This window comes from Oxyura jamaicensis, chromosome 8, assembly GCF_011077185.1.
Source record: "Oxyura jamaicensis isolate SHBP4307 breed ruddy duck chromosome 8, BPBGC_Ojam_1.0, whole genome shotgun sequence".
Classification (NCBI taxonomy): Eukaryota; Metazoa; Chordata; class Aves; order Anseriformes; family Anatidae; genus Oxyura; species Oxyura jamaicensis.
The window spans coordinates 8,740,674-8,760,245 of NC_048900.1; the positions used below are offsets into that span (position 1 = coordinate 8,740,674).

The 19,572-nt window shown below is 42.9% G+C and overlaps 1 protein-coding gene across 2 annotated transcripts in view; it reads right to left on the bottom strand.

The window, feature by feature from the left end:
- TEDC1 (tubulin epsilon and delta complex 1) overlaps positions 1-19,572 on the bottom strand; it is a 71,294-nt gene that overhangs the window by 7,643 nt on the left and 44,079 nt on the right. For both annotated transcript variants that reach the window (XM_035332704.1, XM_035332703.1), the window contains exons 6-7: positions 16,858-16,944; positions 12,178-12,390 (exon numbers count right to left, since the gene is read on the bottom strand). In XM_035332704.1, coding sequence (XP_035188595.1) covers positions 12,178-12,390; positions 16,858-16,944 — 300 coding nt within the window. The remainder of the gene's footprint in view (positions 1-12,177; positions 12,391-16,857; positions 16,945-19,572) is intronic.

Below are 19,572 nucleotides of genomic sequence, written 5' to 3' on the forward strand. Positions count from 1 at the left end.
GCACACACAGGAACGGAGAAGCGCTGAAGATGCCATGCCCACCACTGTCCGTCTGGGGAAGCAGGTGCTCAAGCAGAGTTCACCCCAAACTTCGCCAGAGATGAGCAGGAACCAAACGAGCCAAGAGCACCGCTCTCCACGGCTGTTTTCTCTACAGAACAGTCATAACCCAAACACTGTGCGCATGTGCATCTCAAAAGGCATAAAAGGGAATCCTTTTTCACACGTAAGTAGGGTCAGGGCTTCACATTTCTTTAACGATGAACAAATGGTCGTTTGGCTACTGGATCATTTCCTTGTTCAAAAAATGCTATTTTTTTTTTTTGTTAAGTCATACTTCAATGTATGATAAATGCTTTCCTTCCCTAGCGGGGGGAGACGGGACAGGACACGACACAGCCCTGTGAAATTCAAACATTTGCTGAGCAGCATCTTCCGAAAATGTATATATATACAATATATATATATATATATATCAGACCCCCAGTGTTCAGAAAAGTATCTAAAGGCACTTGCTGCTTAGACAGAAAAACAAGAATAAAGTAACAGCAAGCCTCTGCAATCAGCTATTCTGGAAAAACTACAACACTGAGGTATTTTTTTAGAGTAAAACACCTGCTTCCTTATTCTTATCTCCAATTCATGCCTTCTAATAACTTGCCCAAATGTCATTTCAAGCCCCTAAGAAAGCTATTGAGTTAGCACTGCAGCTCTGTAAAACTTGTCTCATTGAATCAAGCTTCTTTGCTAGAAGCTTTCAAGGTTTTTAATTTTCTGCAGCAGTTTCTACAGCCTGAGAGAGTAACCCGTTAAAAACCCTGGAAACCATCATTTTCTATTTTAACAGCTGAACACTTCCCACAATGTCCTGCCTAAATGAGGTTTCTTTCTTCTTGTGTGATCCTTGATTGTACACAGAGAGATTTGATGTTCGTCTGAAATAGCCCATTTAATAGCAATACACATGCATTTAGAGATTTAAAGCCAAAATGAAGTGCTTAAGTAGTCTAACCTTCTGCACAGCACAGGCTGCAGTATTTCACCTAGTAATTGCTGCTGCGTTCTACTACATTTTGGTAAGCTACAGGGTCTCTTTTAGAAACAAACTTTTTCTTTTTTTTAAAACACAAGCTCCAGCTGATCAAAACCCTACCCTATCACAATGTTATTTCAGCAGTAAAATATATTTATGGTTTAAAATGTGTCTTTTTGCTAAGTTCTGCCTCAGCCACTGAGTCTTGTTATACCATTTTTCCACCCAAAAAAAAAGGACTTGTACCTTCCAAGCGCCACTTCAATCTAGGAACTTACACAACATGATCCAGCAGCAACTTTGCCTTGGTTCAGTTACACTCTTCTAACCTCTCACCAAGAAGAACCAGCTATCAATTTCTAATTGTGACGGTGGTGTAAGTGGGACCGACACATTTCTTTAAGCCCTGAATTGTGATCTGTACCTTACTCTTCATTTAATGATCAGTAGCAGACAGTAGCACTTAGTTATCAATAATTTAACACCTCTTCCATGACCCCATTACCTTCTATTTCGTGAGCCACAAAAAGTAAAAGTGAGCACATATCCAATACCTGAAACTGCAAGCAGATCAAGCTGGTTTGAGGTACATGCGTGGGTATTTCTTACCGAAAACTCAAAGCTCTGGCTTAACAAACAGCTAATAGCTACAGCAAAATTTCACTTTAGAATAATTACTGACTTCTAACAGTCATAAATTCAGCAAGAGGAAAAACCTTAGGCCTTTGGAGTTGATAAGAATAAACAAAAGGGGTGGTATCAAAGTAATATTAATGGGTGCGTTATTTCTACTATAAACTCTGAAGACATTTCAGAAGGGTTGTAAAGCTGAGCTACAGCAACTGACAGAATATGTAATTATTCAAGCAGCTGCATTCCAAATTTTGCCCGGATTTGCAATTTCCTGCAATTAGAGAGGAATGTATACATCTCCATCTTATGCATTTTAAGCAAGACACTCGCTATTCAAATGTTGGCTCCCAGGCACACCTATTGTCATTTCACAACAAAACGACAGGGAAGCCACAGAGAGGCAACACACCTACTTCATCTAGCAAGGGAAGGCCAGCTTTTAACCGGGGGAGGAGTTCTCTGAGGAGAAACTAAAAATATAATGCTAATATCAGAAAGGCACGTAGCTGCAACCAACGAGAACAGCTACAGCAGTCTGGCCAGGCACCGCTGCTGTGTGCTTACTTGTCCTCTGAATACTGCAAAGCACCTCATAAGCCTTCAGGGTGGGATCCACGCTGTTCTCCAGTGGAAAGCTTTAAGATGGTGAGGAAGCAGAGTGACAACAAGTTAAGAGCTCATTAGACTGCCGGAGTGAGATCATTTCGTACAGAGGAGTAACCTGACCTCGCATGGATGCATACTGCGTTTCTGTCGTCGTTTCTGTTTTTCTCCCCCAAAACAGATCATCACGTCAGTCTGTATTTGGCATCATGTATCTAGATACTGCATTAATAGGAGTCAGGAAAATCAGTCAAGCTTAAGATAAAGGAAAAGGATACAGGAAACAACAGTATAAACAGGATAAAGGAAAAACAGTAAGATTTTCCAGTGTCTTTACCAGAAAATGCAAAGTAAACCTGCAAATACCAGTGCGAAACACTAAAGTGCATGACTGATAAGAGCACTGCCTGTTTGCTGAGCCCATGAATATCTATCGCACAGGAAAAGGGAAAGGGAAGTTAATCCTCTTAGGCCCAAAAGCAACCAAACTCTGTGGCTGCTGTGAACTATGCCCAAGGACTGCGTGGGCTGCAGAGGGGTGGGATTGTTAAAGGACACACCAGAGGCACAGAGAAAGGGAGTTACTGCTGAAAACCTCCAGGTACGCACACACCTCTCACCACAACGCTACAAAAAAAGTTTCTTGCCTTACAGATATGTAAGTTTCCTCCCTTACAGATACTTTCTGAAATCTCTGTTCCTCAGTTTTAGCATGAGCAGTGTCCTTTCCCAGCGTTTAGCTTTTGAGGAGTACTGAACTCAACAAAAAAAAAAACAGATGGCAATCAAAAACATAACGTCATTATTTGGAGCAACACTGTTGGCAGGACCAGCCAGGAACAAATCCCAAAAGAGCAGCTGGACTTCAGAGAAATCAGCAATTTCTGCATCACCTCTGCGCTGCTAAGAAGATCCCAGCATGAGAAGAGGACACAAAGCATTGGCACAAACATAGCAAGACTGCCAAAATCACTGTGCTCTAGAGCCAGAGTGCATCTAAACCTCTTCAGCTACTTCTTGAGATGGTGTGTAAGCCCACCAGAAGGTAAGCATCCCACCAACCACTACAGACCCACTGCTCTTGGGAAGGTGGGGGAGCTCCAGGCAGGAGCATCACACTTGCAGGTTCTTTACCAGTGATTACAGGGAGATGCAGTTCAGGCTTGTGAAAATCCCATACGGCACACGACTCCCAAAACGCATGGGGAACAAGAGACAATGCAAAGGGAACAAGAGAAACACCTATTTCATGCTACCAATTACAATAACCAAAATAAAAAATCCAGTCTAACGGCCCAGTCTTTTATAATGAATGAGCCTTTTATAATGAATTTCTTCTTAATTACTTTTATCTTTACACTTTAAATCTTTGAATTAATTTAAAGAATCACCCAAATTAATGATGTAACGTGCACATCCTGAAAATACACGAAAAGCACAGAACGTCAGCTTCGGTCCCTTAGATTAGATTTAGGCACTTGCAAGAAGACTGCAGCGCTACTTTGAAAAAGACACTGACAACGACAAATTACTAAAGAAGGCAGCAGACAAGTGTTGCTTCATGTAATAAATTGCTCACTTATTTTTCAATTTGTTCTTCCAAATTTTTATCTCGGGCAGCAGAGACAAACAGTGATGCCGTGAGATACCATCTCAGATCTAAGTGACACGCTCGGAGAGCCCCACTTCGTTTTAAGCACAGCTCTATCACTCCGTGCTACGTGTAAGTAGCCACTTCAGAAACCAAAGTGCTGCTTGTGACTAGCACTTCTCTAAATTATCCTGCTCCGGGACGACAGGATGAGAAACTGAAAAGTCAAGCAATGTAGCACCTGTATACACAGCCCAAAAGAGGCATTTTATACAAACCACTCCTAAAATAAAATGATGAGAGTAAGATATTATCACCTAGTAATTCAGATTTTCAGAAAATTGTCTTTCTTACGGAAAAAAATACAAGGAAAATGACAAAATAAGGAGTTTCTGCAAACCGGTAACATTTCAGTTAGTTCAATTTCAGTTTCATTGCTCCCTTGCCACCTCTGAGAGCTTTGAATGACCACTGCAGGACATCCAACAGCACCCAGCCCTGTGGCTCTCCCTCTGCTTTTTGGGGAACCAGGAGCTGTGCATCTGCAAAAGGTCACTGCAGCAACCCAGCCCAAACACAAGGATGGCAGGAAGCAAATGAACGTTAACGCTCAGGTGGAGATTTGTCAACATAAAACATTTTCATGGTTTCAGTTAAAAAGTGGATGTTTCTGAAAGCTACTACTCTAAAAACTCATCTGGCGAAAGCAGTTCTGACAGTTTTGGTGGTGAGTTAGCAGCTGTAGTGGATGCGAGGCTGCTTGAAGGGCCATCACGGCTCTGGCAGAAGTCAAAGGCTGAGCCCCGCAGTGAGCCTGCAAAGAGAAAAATCACACGGCTTTCACGGCTTTGAGAGAGCCGATAAGATGAAGAGTTAAAAGTTGTGAGTTCTGAGCTCAGCAGTGTACTGTTGCCTTATTTAGATGCATTTCTGTCCGGGAAGAAGAGATCTGACAGTAATAAATTACGGATTTACTTTTATGTCAGTTCTTCTACAAGCACAAGGGACAAAGAATCAGAAATGAGTTAAATACTTTCTTCCTCATGATCAAGCACCCTCGATTTCAGGGCAGACAGCTGAGAGGACAAGGCCAAAGTTTTAAGCAAACAGAAAACCTTGGAGTTAAGCTTTGAGTGCGTGGATACAAACAGTCTCTTTCCCAGAAGCACCAAGCTCCTATCAGCTCACCCCACAACCAAGCAGTACTGTGGAATACACAAAACACTTGCAGCTCCTGCTGGCAGAAGAACTCATCCCAGCAGTCAGCCCTGTGCTGTAAAAAGCAAGCCAGATACCCTCCAGAAGTTACTGTCCCAAAAAATACACTTGAAAAGGTTCAGTAAAGCTCGCTAATAGCGTTTCAGGTAGAACTGCTCTAAAACACCGCAGCCAGCTGTGGTGTTTAACAGAGTCTGTCTGCAGGAACGTCCCCATGACGCTGCCCTTGTGGAAGAAGATGTACATCGCAGGGGCTCACCGCTTGCAAGACAGCCTTCGCTCCAGAAATCCAGCAGCTCTGTGGTCACAGGTGCCTCGAATTCCCACCCACCAGCCTCCAACAAGCTTTTTTTGTCCATGTTTTATGTGCCTTTAACTGTGAGAACATAAGTATACACTTATTTCTCTAAAAATGCACTAAAACATTTACAACGGCTACAAAACGTGTTTTCTCATTGCATTTTTTTTTTTTTTTTTTTTTACAGTTTATTGTTAAATAAGGCTCATCTAAAATTTATTGGAGTATAATTCTTCAGCTGCATTTACCGCATGTTTCATTGCCTTGGTCTGTATCCAATATCTTGGCAAATAACACAGGTAAAATATTAACACTGGTTATCGATTATGCCTTAACCAGTCCTGTCACCTGAGCAAACATTCTGCGTTTTGGCAGAAGGGAAAGGAAGAAGGGAAAAACTTCTTTTGTAAGAAGGGAAAAACTGCATCTTTTGGGAAGCAAGAAAGAAAAACAATATTCCACCCACACTTAGTTCAAACCCCGGAGTTCTGCACACAAAACAGGAGACAGCACTCCAGTTTTCAATGTTTCTCCCTTCCCTATGGAGCTGGAGTCTTTTAGAATACATAAGCCCCACGAAAAATGTCAGGCTGGATAATTTATTTTCAGTTGCAGTTTTTGTGTGTGTTTGAAATCAGTTTGCTGATTTAGCAACTGGTAGATAGAGTCTCTCTCACAGTTCAGCACTCATTCAGCAATCTGCACAGCAAGTTACATCTGCAAACAAAGAATATTTATCTTTTTCATCTGTTTGTATGCTGCAAGCTTAGCATTGACTATTCAAGTCCGACCAACCTGCTGAAGTCCTCAGAAGTGAGCGAGATTCTTTCAAAAATCTCCCAGCTCTGCTCACCTGCAGTAACCTTCCACGTGCTTTTACATGCTAGACTTAAGCTGGGCTAACTAGGGGCTTCATGTCTAATGCAAACATTAGATCGGCTGTTGAAGAGGAGGAATGATGCACAGAGATGGCTTCGTTCCTCCCTCCAACACAGGGGAAGGCACGCTGCCCTCCAGGAGCAATCACCTGGGTCTCCACCACAGCCTCCACGGGCACTTAGCAAAAGCAAGCAGCCTCTCCCAGTGTGAATACTGATAAAAAGCTGACAAATAAAGCAACAGCAACGAAAAAGTGAATGCAGCCATGAACATCTTACTTCCTACTGCTTACAGCAGGCCCATGCTTTCTAATAACCTAAATCTGTTCATACTGTGGCAGTTCCATCAGCAGCAAGTGTAATCCTGCATTTAACTGAATACAAACTACACATAAAAGCCATTAGCCTTGTCCCTCCTTGCCATCCTCCTGTCCATGTCCTCCACTGCTCCCTCCGATGGATGTTTCTCTTGATCTCCCTGGGATTCCTCCCCCTACCCGGGCATCTGGGCCCAGCCAACCATGCACTTCCAAAAGCTGCTCTTGTGGCCCTGCTAGTTCTTCAATTTCTTTTTGCATGAAAAGCTCCACTGACAGCTGCTCGGTGCTCCAGATGGAGGTTTTCAAATACAAAGCGGAACGCAGAAATAGCGGGTCCAGGGCAGGGAACACGCCGGCTGCAGAAACACGCTGATGCTCCGAACCATTCCCCACCACTCCTTCCCCTCCCACACCCCAGACCGCCTGGATAATTATTAACTACTCACTGCACTAATATCTTCATATTAACACAGAGCCTAGAGAACTAGAACAAACAGTAGAAAGTGAAATATGAACAATTTGCTTTATAAAAAAGTTTGTGTAGGCAGCTCAAATCCCACTGCTGCCCCTGGGCACCAGTAACACAGGGCAGAAAGCGGCATTGCGTTATTTCCCTCACCCCCACCACACGTGCCTTGATTTTCACACAGGTTAGCAGTCTGGCCAGGCAGCAGCTGCTGGGGTACCCACAGCTCCTCCTGTGACATCTCTGCTCTCCGTGGGCTAAGCACACCAGCACAGGCACTGCTGTTTCTGGAGAGGACTCTGATGCAGAGGGAGCACGTTCCAGCTCAGATTAATGGCTCAACCTCTTTCCCAGCCATGCTTCACAGATGCACACATGAGCAAGTGCCATCCCATCGTATCGCCAGCTGAAAGGAGTCTGGCTTGTTTTTAAACCCGAGAGAACACAGACCCAAGTTACCGTATCCCAAGCTTCAACAAAAGCTCAGTAGCGGGTGAGCATGTACGTGATTAGAACTGAAGAGACCGTCATTTGGAGTCAATCTGCATCCCAGCTGATGGATGCCGGATGTTTAACGCAGCCTGAAATCAAGCTCCCCCTCAAAGAGAGGAGGAGATAATAAATATTTAGAAAGGGGGAAAAAAACAACCAACTAAAAGATCTGTTTTAAAATTAGGAGGTTTCGTCTTTCAAAATTAGGAATTTCATATTTCATTTAAGTTTGTTTCAAAGCAGAGAAACCTTTTTAAAGCTTAACCATTTCACTCAACTTTCTGATCTTCTACCAATCACCATAACATCACTGAAGAAAAACCAATTGCTTACCTAGGAATGAATGGAAAGGAAAAGAGGTAAGAATAAGAAAGCCCCGTATTCAGATCACACCTCTGCCAGTACAGGTATGTCACATGCCTCTTCTCCTCCAAGATACCAAACACATTACTGCCTGCAGATGGATATCAGTTAAAATGTCATATTAATCAAGGTTTCACAAATCACCCAAATCCCACAGCAACATTCAGTTATCTTCAATGTCACTGAAAGGGGAAATGGTTTCAGGGTCATTCCAAGCACATAACCAAAAAAAAGCTGCGGGCAGGGAGGAAAACAAAACCTTCCTACGGAAAATAGCCTATTTAATTTTTAAAAGATTAAAGATTGATAGCTTCCACTACTAGAATCACAGTGTACAAAATATTAGTCTTGCAAAAAATAGATATATTGCCCTGATACCATAACCTGAATAATAAACAGTTATGTTTAGTGCTGCAAGCCACACATCATGGCATAGCATTGACATTATCATACTTGAAATGCCTCTACCTAGTCCTAAATCAATCAATCAATCAAAGGTTCAGGTTTCAAGCCTAATCCAGTCTTAGAGCAGGTCCAACTCCTCCCCATCCATCCCTAACAGGTATTTGTGTAACCTGGTTTGTGTAGGGCTTAAGGACGGATACCGCACAGCTCGCCAGGTAACATGCTCCAACGTTTCTCTGCTTTGGGCATTGGGAATTTTCTCCACAGAAACCTCTTCATATTTTGATACTGATTCATATCTCACCTTGGTCTTTCCATCTTTAACATAAAGACCCTCAAAAACCTGTATGTCCCACACTTAAGACAATCATCACTTTTCTCTTTTGGACTCTTCCCCACTTGGTCTTCCCTGAAAAACTGGATATAAAGTAAGAACAATTGTACCTTGTTTCATCAAAGCTCTTTCTAACCCAGAACCCTGTCTCCAGCAGTGTTGAACAGCAACTAGCTAGGGGAGAAGTTTAGGACTAGACAAACATATAACAATACTGGAAGACACAACTTCCTGAAATCCAGTAGTTTGTGGCTGACATACTTCCCTGACGAGAGAGTATTTTTCATGTTTATCACTAACAATGATTTTTTTCCTTCATGAATTTATCCTGTCGTTCCCTTTTGGTCCACCCATGAGAACAGAGGGGCAGCAGCAGAACAGCACAATTGTTTCCACCTGCTCCCATGTGGTACACCCCTGTTCACCACCTCCTCTTCCAGTGCAAGGAGCCCTAACCTAGCCAAATGTTCCTTGCACAGAAACCCTTTCACACTTGGTCATCACCGCTTCCCCTCCCTGTGCCTTCTCGGTTCAACCGCACCTCTCTTTCAGCTCGGACAGCATCCAGAACTGCATGCAGCATTCCAGGAACGGATTGGAACATTTTAAGTTTCTTTCTTCTGCTTTCCTTATGATTCTTAGGATTCAATTTGCTATTTTCACCACTGACGTTTCCGCAGAACTATCGTTATAACCCCAAGAGCTCATCCACATGCCACGACAGCCAGATCACATAAACACACGTATAAAAATTACGATTTCCCTAGATGCATTTTTGTCACATTTATCTCCCATCCGATTTTTATCTGACGTTTTACCGCTTCATTACTCAGTACCACGAGGACCCTTGGCAATCCTTCCCTGTCATCCTTCACGTGTGCTCCCAGGGATTTAGTCTCATCTCCCAGCTTGAGCACCTTGCTCGTCTCCTCCTTTCCCAGACCATGCACACGGAGCAGCACGAGCTCACAGGGTCCCGCTGGAAACTGCCTCTGCAGGCTGATCAGACGCCTCCTCTCTGCTGGTTGCTCAAAGGTAAGAGGAAAGACATTCACACGAGCAGTTTATTCTTGCTGAGAATCTGAGTTTATCAAACGCCATTTGCAAATGCAAGTAAACGACGTCAATCCAACCTCCTTTGCCCACATGCTCCCTGGTCCCTTCAAGAGCTCCAACAGCTTTTAGATTCACAATTCCTCTCCTCAAAACTGTGCTGGCTCTTCCCCAGAACATCGCATTTAATCGCATGCCCTCAATTCTGTTCTTCAGAGCAGTTTCCACTCAATTGCCTGGCACAGACACCCGGTGTACCGGTAACAACGGATGTAATTACCCTGTAGATTATCACGGTTTTCACCAAGTCAAACGCAGTGGGCACAACAGCTATAATAAACTGTACTGTCCCTCATATGGGCACAATTGTGAGAAAGAAGGTAATTTCCAGATGTCTCAATGTTGCAAGATAGAAAGATAGAGATAATGACCGCTTTAACAACTGCAATAGCTTCTGTTTGACTGAAAAAAGAACATCGAAGGTAAGATTTGATAAGCTTATTTCTCCAGGGAGGAGACTAAATGGGGCCCAATTGATAGAGGAGCCTGCATTCAGCAAGCATCCTGACTGCAGGGAAAAAAAAAAAAAAAACAAAAAACAGAAAGCAACACATAAGCAGCTTCATCAATAGGAGGAAGGGTTGATATAAGGAGGATTGATAGAGAGCCTTTTGACCTCCAGGCTTTCCAAAATGCTGCCACATAGCATTACGAAACAATTCTGTTCCGGGGGAATGTAGAAGCAGAGGCACTTGTGATAAACCATCCTCTTAGCAACGTAGCAAGATATACCCCATGTTTCCCACAGTTTTATATTCAAATGACACTCACTGAATCTCAGGAACGCTGGAACTTGACTGGCCAAATCCAATCAAAGCATCACAGTACAACGGAGAATTCATCAGTTAACCTTTTTGGACTTCATTTCGCAATTTAAGCATAAAAAGTTTGTGTGATTATTACATCATACATAACAATACATGTGCTGTTTAATATAAGAGGAGTCAGAGCGTATCTTGCTTTGGAAATCACGTATTGGAAACTTTACCTTTAGAATTCAAAGTCAGAGACACCCTGCAGCATTCATCTCCACTTTGCCACACAAACAAAATGGGACCACGCAAGGAACCTGCCTGGGTCTAATACCCCACCACTGACAGTGACTGACAGCAACTGCCTGCAGATGACTACAAGACCAAAGCAAATACATGTAGATCCTTCTTCAGAACATTCCCCAGCCTGCAACGATTTGTATTCTGCAGCTTCCTAAGCCTGTAATTCGCATTTATATATTTGATGGGTTTTGATCGATTTCTTCTTTCAAGAACATGTCCAACAGATTTTGAACCCATGTACAGTGAATTCCACACACCCAGTGAAGCAGCAGCTCCTTTCACTTGTCTCTATCCAACTGATCCCAATCAGTTCCATATCCTTACAGTGGCAGTGACCAGCTCTTCTCCATGCACTTTTCCCATGTGAGACCCTGACCATTCCTGTGCAAATACCTCCTGATCTGACAACCTGCTACTTCTCATTTTCTCAGCTGATCTGTAATCCCATCATCTACCTATGCTTCAATCTTAAAAAAAAAAAACAAAAACAAAAACAAACATAACTCTCCTGAGTTAATACAGATACAAAGCAATGACAGAATAGTAACTAAACTATCTGACCCAACCGTTCCTTTCCCTTCTTTCCCATCCACTGGTTTCATGGATTCTCTAGCATCCCTCTTTCCTCTTTATGGCTGAAAAAAAATACTAGTTTTTATGCCTGCATCTCCATCAGATCTTCTCCTCATGCCAGCTTGTTAATATTCAGATTCACCTTCTACATCTACATTAACTGGTGCTTCCCAGTGCCCCCCTACCCCAGCTCTCTGCCAGCAAATACCACGTACACTTCCTTCGTATCACCTGCTTTCCTCCGCAGCAAGCCTCCCACAGCCAGTCTGTTCTTGCACCAAATCTTGCACTCAGTTCCTTCTCTCACTTCACAGGTTTCAAACCCTTCTTGCTCCTTCCCCCACCAGACATTTCAAAGACTACTAACTCAGTGAAGGATGACAAGCTCTGGTCTCTCCCATCCTCCTTTCCCTCTGAACACCTACCTCTTAATTTTCTCACTATAACCATTACTGACGCTTTCAGCTTCTGCCTCTGTCCCCTCCAGGGGCTGCCAGAGTTTCCTCCTCTTCTCTTCTCCTTCTGTCCTCTGTAACCTCTATCCTTTGATGCCATCCCTTCCAAATGCATGAACGCTTACTTTGTTTCAGCACGCTGCCTCTCTGGGACAGGTGCCTACTTTGTGTTTGAAAGAGCACCTGGCATGCTGTGGGCATAAACAGACAACTTATTGTAGATCTGCAGCAAGGCTGACACAGAGCAGCAACAGGGAGGCTGCCCTGGGATAGGCTGCAGCAAGAGAGCTGATAAAAACAGGATCTGTAAAGTCATTAACGATCACAAACACCACCTGAAACCTTACCTTCTCCTCCCATGCCGACTTTCGGTGAGTTACAAGCTCGTGTAGCTGGTCACGGAGAGCCTTCAGATCTCTGGATAATTTGCTGATTTGCCCAGTCAGACTGTCAGCCCAGGGGCAGCAGGAGGTCACCTTTGGCAGCCTGCATTTCTCTACGTGAGTATCCTGTGGCTGGCACATATTTCCCTCTTCAGCCATATTATCTAACACAGTTTCCTAAAGGAAAAACAATAAAAGTTACATTTCAGCAGGAGCTAAAATGCTCCCCCCCCCCCCCCCTTTCCCAGTAATCCACAGCTAGGAATTTACTGCTGCCATCTCAGGGTACGGTTGTTCCACAATTTCACAGCTATTTTAAGAGAAGCTCCTTAGTTTAATCTAATGTACTTGTAAGTTAACAGAAAACTTATGTTGCTAACCCAGCTTATTTTAGAAAGCACTGCATGCTGTGAGCCACTCGCCCCTGCTATTACTAAGGCATAAAGTAGCACTTCGGGAACAGAGATCATCAATACTGCAGGAGTTCCAGAGACACCCTTTCCTCTCAAACTCCGACGTTGGATGCGTTTCTATGGCCTTCTGTAACAAAGCAATGACCAGGACAGAGGAAGTGCTCACACTGCTCAGGATAGTCCCACGAACTACGTGGCATAGTAAGCTGCAACACCCGCGGGCCCACCTGTGTCCGTGCACAGCTCCAAGCCAAGGACCCCCAGGAGATCTCTGCTCCAGGCTGGGCAGGAACATTGCCAGCTCTGTTTGACCCTGGCCATCTAACTGGTTCTACCATCGCTTCCGCAGCTGAATTCAGAAATGGCAACCCTTATTTGAAATACCCAAAAAAACCTGTAAGTTCAGAGTCCTTGAAATCCGTGCACCTGCACAATGTAGCACACAAATTACAAATACAGTCCTCAAGCCATGACAGGATAACTAAAGCACCCAAGCCTCACCACTCAGAATTAAACACTTATTTCCATTTTGTTACCAAGACAACATCAAATAGGAGAGGTCATCATCTCTGTTAAGGACATTATTAGCATTCAAAATTATCTTTCAGAAGTGGAGAAGTGATCTGAAAACAGTAAGAGGAAATTCAGCAGTTGAGCAGCATGGTCAACATGCAAGCAAGGGAAAAACAAATGCAGAATTACTGACTCAGCAGCAATACTGCTGGAAGAGATGTCAAAAATCAGACAGAAGTCACTAACGTAATTCTGATAAAGCCAAGTACCATTTCTGAGAGTATAATCATGAATCTTTGTGATAGAAGAGCTGACCGCAATACTGATGTACAGGTGAGGTGCCTGGAGTTAAACACAGACAAATGGGACAGAAAAACCCACGCGGGAGCAGCAACAACCACCCAAATTTGAAGGAATGGCCCACAAAGAGACGTCACAAAAACCAATTTTGTTTAGTCTAGAAACTAACAGCCTTCACTTTATATAAGGCTGTTGTAAAGAGGATGGGATTTTTCTCTGCAGGCAGAGTCAAAACTTTGGCTTAATCCATAGCAAGGGGGTTTGGGACTGATATGAGAAAACTCTGCAATATAGCGAAGAGTGGCAAAAGACACCCTGCAAAACCTCCTTTCTAAGAGAGCATCAGCACTGCAAATTGTCCCCAGCTGGACAGGAGGAGTAGCCTGTGATAACACAGGTGTATTCTGGACACTGGCAGCTTAACGCAGTGCACAGCAGTAACACTAAACTTTTTGTCCTCCTCTCTTTAATTTGAGATTCATTTAATAACAGAATTTTAAAGTAAAATTACTGCAGTCGCTCCAGTTGCTGTAGTTAAGTCATGCTCTGGCCTAAGACAACTGTTTTGCCTTGCTTTAAATGTTACATTTAAGAGCCAACATACTCGCCCTTTTAAGTGAGGGTGCAGTGCCACAGCCCATCAGTGGAAGCAGCAGCTGAAGGCTCCCCACACAAAGTCACGGGGTGGTAATGAAGTCCCTTGCTGCCTTCATGGAGTCTGTTTCATCTCCTTCTGCCTGACTCTTTGCATCCAGCGGAGCACAAGCGACTGCACAGAAGAAAACGGATAGCAGAACAGCAAAGAATACAAAGAAAGAAAATGCAGAAAATAGGGGAAAGCTGAAGGGAAGGTCATCAGGACAGCAATGGAGAGCAGAGCTGTACCCTAATTCAGGGACGAGCTGAGCATAACGCAGAGCCACACATTCCCATGTGCATTCAAAGTCGTCTTTTCTACACACATTTGCACCACAAAACAGCAAAATAAAATATAATTGAAGCTTTCAGAAAATTTTATTAATGGGGACTGATCGTGAATTCTTGGTGGCTGGAATTATTTATGATCTCCCGAGGCTGACTGCAGTGCATTAACTTAAAAGCAAATTGGTCCACTTCCTAAAATGAGGAGGTAAGGAAGGGGCTGTGCTTCCAGGCAGCAGGAACCTTCATGATCTCATACTTCATGCTGAGCATAGCAGCAGGTACATTTGAGGTTAAAAATGAAAACCCAGTCCTCCCTTTTCAATTTTACCTCAAATTTTCTTAAGTTCTCCATTTCTGCTTCATATCTGAAGTTAAAAACCTTACGTTCCCCCCCCCTCCAAAAAAAACTTAAAATCTTTTTTCTGGTATGTAAAAAACTGGTTCTATATGTTTTGGTAACAACTAAAAGCAACTGATTTCAGACTTTAAAGTTAGTGAGAAAATATCATTAACAGCAGACTTCAGATAACTGGCTAGCATCTATATTTAGCAGTAATGTCTGGTTTATCAAATCCGAAAAGTTGTGGTGTTTCTTTTTTTAAATAACAATGTTTATTTCATCTGACAACCCAGAACTAAGACAGTATGGAAGAAAAATTCTCTTGACAGCTTGCTGCACTTGTTTAAAAAAAGAGAACCAAGCATGCAAAGATGTGGAGATACTAAATAGTTGTTTTCCTACAGAACCGTGCAACTTTAGCTGCTGAATCAGGCAAAGATAAGTCTGAGAGACGTACCAATTTCAGAGCAATAGCTGGTGGATCCCTGTTAAGACTCGGGAGCCAAGCCAGGCATTAAGCCAGGCACTTGCCATTTGCAAATGCTGAAGGATGCGTTAATAGTTTGTGGGCAGATCTTTCAGAACTCATTTGAAATTACCAATTCCCTACCACATGCCAGAGTTCATCCGCACCCAGGCAGAGAGAGGCTGGGTTTCCCCAGACTGTAAAGGCACAGAACAGTCAAGGCATGGGGTAAAGGGAATAGAAACACTCTTCCTAAAAATAACTGCAAATAAGCCCGTAATTTCATGTCCAGTGAACACTTTATATAAAGATTAAGAGTAAGGAATGTGATGAATGCATCTAGGTTCAGACATACACACGGGAGGCTGCAGAGCAGACAATGCCCATCAGTATGAAAAGGTTCAGTAACCAGAGTAACGAAGCTGTATCACCAACACATAACACACATTCCCCACAGCCACCAGGAAGACCTGGCAATAACTCTGCAAGAATCATCCCCTCCATCAGACCAGCAACACAACATAAAATGGAAAGAGAAAACTACTGTATCCTCAAAGAGCATCTCGTTCCCGTACATCATACGGGGAACGCAACCATCACCAACAAAAAACACAACTTGGCCATCCAGCCTGTTGAATGTTTTGTTCAACCACCACTTCAACTCTTAGTTAATAGAGATGTGCTGGTCAGGTTTTCTGCAAGTATGTATTCAGGACTTAACTCCATGAAGCAGGTGAGCACCAACCACCGCAGTACTTCCCACACTGTTCAACATGTCAGAGGCAAAGATTTCGGTGAGTACACTGCGATGTCATAGCACTTGCACCCGCTGTTTGTATGTCTTTGGAGACGGGCTTATTCTAGTGCTGGTGTTTTCCAAACAGCTATAAGATGGTAGATGAGCAAGTCAAAAACCATCACCTAACTAATGGCAATTCGATTGGCTCTACACTGGAAGAATTCTTCAAGACAGGTCAGATAACATTACACTCCTCTGCCTGGCTTTTAGTGTAGAACAACGCATGTGGGCAATTAAGAGTCAGCTCACTGATTCTCAGGATTTTGTAAACTCATACAGCTAATGCAGTGCTCTAAAGAATTATTTTCAGCAACTGTAAATGGGCAAAAGTTGTAGAGAGAAGTGAGATGGATGCTACCGTTTACACTCACTTGAGAAATCATAAGATGCACAGAGAAAGGCTTATTGATTTTCTTATGATCATTCAACACAGTTCAAGGGGAAATTGGCAATTTCAACACACTATTTGGCTGGGAAAAAATGAAGTTGTTTTCAATATCAGTTGCTTGCAAATTTAGTTGTTCTGAAGTCTGCAATAAAGCTTAGAGTCCCTCTTCTGAAAACCCATTTAATTTTAATAAAATGTACGAATGCTATGTTTAAAAACATTAAAGAGATGAAGATCAAGCATTTTCATCTGCATTAACTTTCTGAAATTTTGCTACTCTGCCCTGTATTTCCTCAGCTTAGCTGGGTGATTCTTTCTGAAGAAAACTGAGGGATGAAGGACTAAGAAACCATTCCTTACTTTACCAAGGCCTTTTTTTCCTTTTTCTCAACTGCTGCTGAACAGTTGTTTTGCAGCATTTTTGTTAAAAGGAGCCTTTGGAAGTGATCAGCTCTTTGTTAGATTTGAGAAAGCTGCATCCTTTAAAATTCGATTCATTACCATCCACTGCCAATAAACCGGTTCCAGTTGCTTCCACTCCAGAAAGGCTTCTAGTTGCATGGTTTCCAACTCCAGAAGTTGTACCAGCTAGAGGAAAAGAGACAAAGGAAATAAAATCAGGTAACATTACTCACTTCTGAGCTAAATGAAATGGGCGTCTGGTCTGAATTACATAAAGAGAACTCCATGAGACTGTCAGTGGTACACGATACATCATATTTTTATAGGGCTATTGTAAAACCAGCTGCACAGATGTGATTAAAAACCTGAAGACACCTCCCACAACATAACCGATTTGTTCCTCACTCCAAATGTACAAATGTCATCAGCTTCTACACACGTGACTGTGAATTTCCATCTTATTTTGAAGTATTAAGGAGTCAGAATTCTGATATATTAACACCAAGATGCATGACCATTTAAAAATCTTCTGTGCTTCTGGACTACCAAAATAAGCTATGTTCTCCAAGATAAAATCTCTCAGAATCTTACCTCACGGGTTGGAAGGGACCTCAAGAGGTCATTGGGTCCAACCCCCCTGCCAAAGCAGGTTAGCTAGAGCAGGTTGCCCAGGTAGGTGTCCAGATGGGCCTTGAATATCTGCAGAGAAGGAGACTCTACAACCTCCCTGGGCAGTCTGTTCCAGTGCTCCGTCACCCTCACCGTGAAGAAGTTCCACATGTTGGTGCGGAACTTCCCGTGATCCATTTTTTGGCCATTGCCCCTTGTCCTGTCCCCACAAACCACTGAAAAGAGGTTGGCCAAATCACACTGTCTCCCACATGGAAGATATTCGTAAACATAGATTTCCTCATACTCAATAGTAATGACCCCAGCTGTGGTATACAGGCATCCCTGCTGCTCCAGTACAGCTCCTTTCCATCCACTCCCACATCTGGGGAAAACTCAGAACTACAGTATCTCCATTCCTCTCTGCCTCCTCCCCCAAAACCTTTTGTCCCATATTCTGACCACTCAAACTGAGTCGATGCCTGATGCTCTGAAACGGCACAGAGGAACTCCTAAAAATGTTGTATGTTTTATAAAACCAAACTCTCTGATTTGCTGCATGAGGAACTCCTCCATTTACCTGACAGTACTTGAAGAAGCAAGAGATTATGTTCTACCTACACAGATACACACTTTTTGTAACTATATATACAGCATGCATGTATGCACACATGTATATAGAAAAAGAGACGTTCCAAGGCTATTTATATATCAGTAGTGTCAAAATTCTTGGAAAGAATGGCAGGTGAACAACCTTGGAATAAAACACTGCTTACCAGCTTCTACAGTTCCAGTATTGGCCATATACTTAAACTATTTTAACACCAGTCTGACATCAACAGCAACTTTTTTAAGAAACACATGAACAGTAACTAGTCTTGAAAAGGATGATCAACACCAGATCAGTAAAGCTACACCTGCCTTATGCAGACAGCTAACTTCTGCCAGCTTTCTTGGGGTTAGTTACTCACTACATACCATGTAACTGAAGTAACTGCAAAGCACAAGTTGGCTTTGCAACTTCATTCTGCACATACAGCTTGGAGATAGAGAGATCAGAGAAGGGAATGCACTTGCAAAAGCAACTGCTGGAAATTATGAGCAGTTTCCTCTAAAACACTGCTGGATCCAAAATACAATTATTACACATTTGTTCGCACAGCTGACACTTGGTCTTACACTTACTGACTCTGCTAGTTTCAAGCTCAGCTGTTACATGAAAGGTGGAAGAATGGGTTTCTGTCTCATTTTTCCTACTCTTAGGTGTATCTGCAGCACAAATGGCTTACCTTATAGGATGTGACGCTGGCAATAAACCCAGATAAAGACCTGATTAATTATTCAAGCTACAGCTAACGTTACTTGATTTTAAAGTAGCTTTGTAACATGGTCATGAGCTGTACGTGACTGCAGTCCAAGCATGTCTTGTGACAGCTAAAGAGGAATGAAGACTAGAAAGGGGAATTTTTCATTTTTAGCCTTAAAAAAAAAAAAAAAAAGGAAAGGCTTAGGAAAAAAGCCATGTGCCACTTGCTTTCCCACCACAACTGAAAGAATATGGTTCTGTAAATGACCTGCTGGAGTTAACTGACCTTAACAGCAATCAAAGCTTCCTGAGCAGTCCCCTAACCTAAGGACTTTCAGGATTTTTATTTTTTTTTTCCCCCTCTAAACTGTGCCATTAGTCATGCAATACCCAAGCAGCTCACTGGAAAGCAGCCATGTGGCTCACCTACCTATCGCATCCTCACCTTTCACTAAGATACTGCCACCCCAGAAATATCAGGCCAACAACCCTGTGCTAGGTTGTTGCAGCCACAAATCTGTAATGGGATGATTACACTGCTGATTTTAGGGAGGACGGTTTTCAACCTAGCTGGAAAGCTCTGTGACAGTGTTACGCAGCCAGCAATATCCAACTTCTTAGTTTGTGCCCCAGGACTGGATGGCACTGCTCTTGGATGGCATATCACATATCCCGTGCCATCCCTTATACAGGTCTTACAAAACCCTGATGCTCCTGCAGTGCAGAGAATAAAGCATAACACAATAAAAACCAATGTCGTACAAATATCCTTGAAATACCAAAACCATAAAAGTGTTTGAGGTGGGGAGGGGTGTCAGCCTGCATATCTGCATGCCATTAATTCAGCACAAGGACAGTCCCTGCATGACCCAGGCATGACTGGCTTTCACCTGCACTTG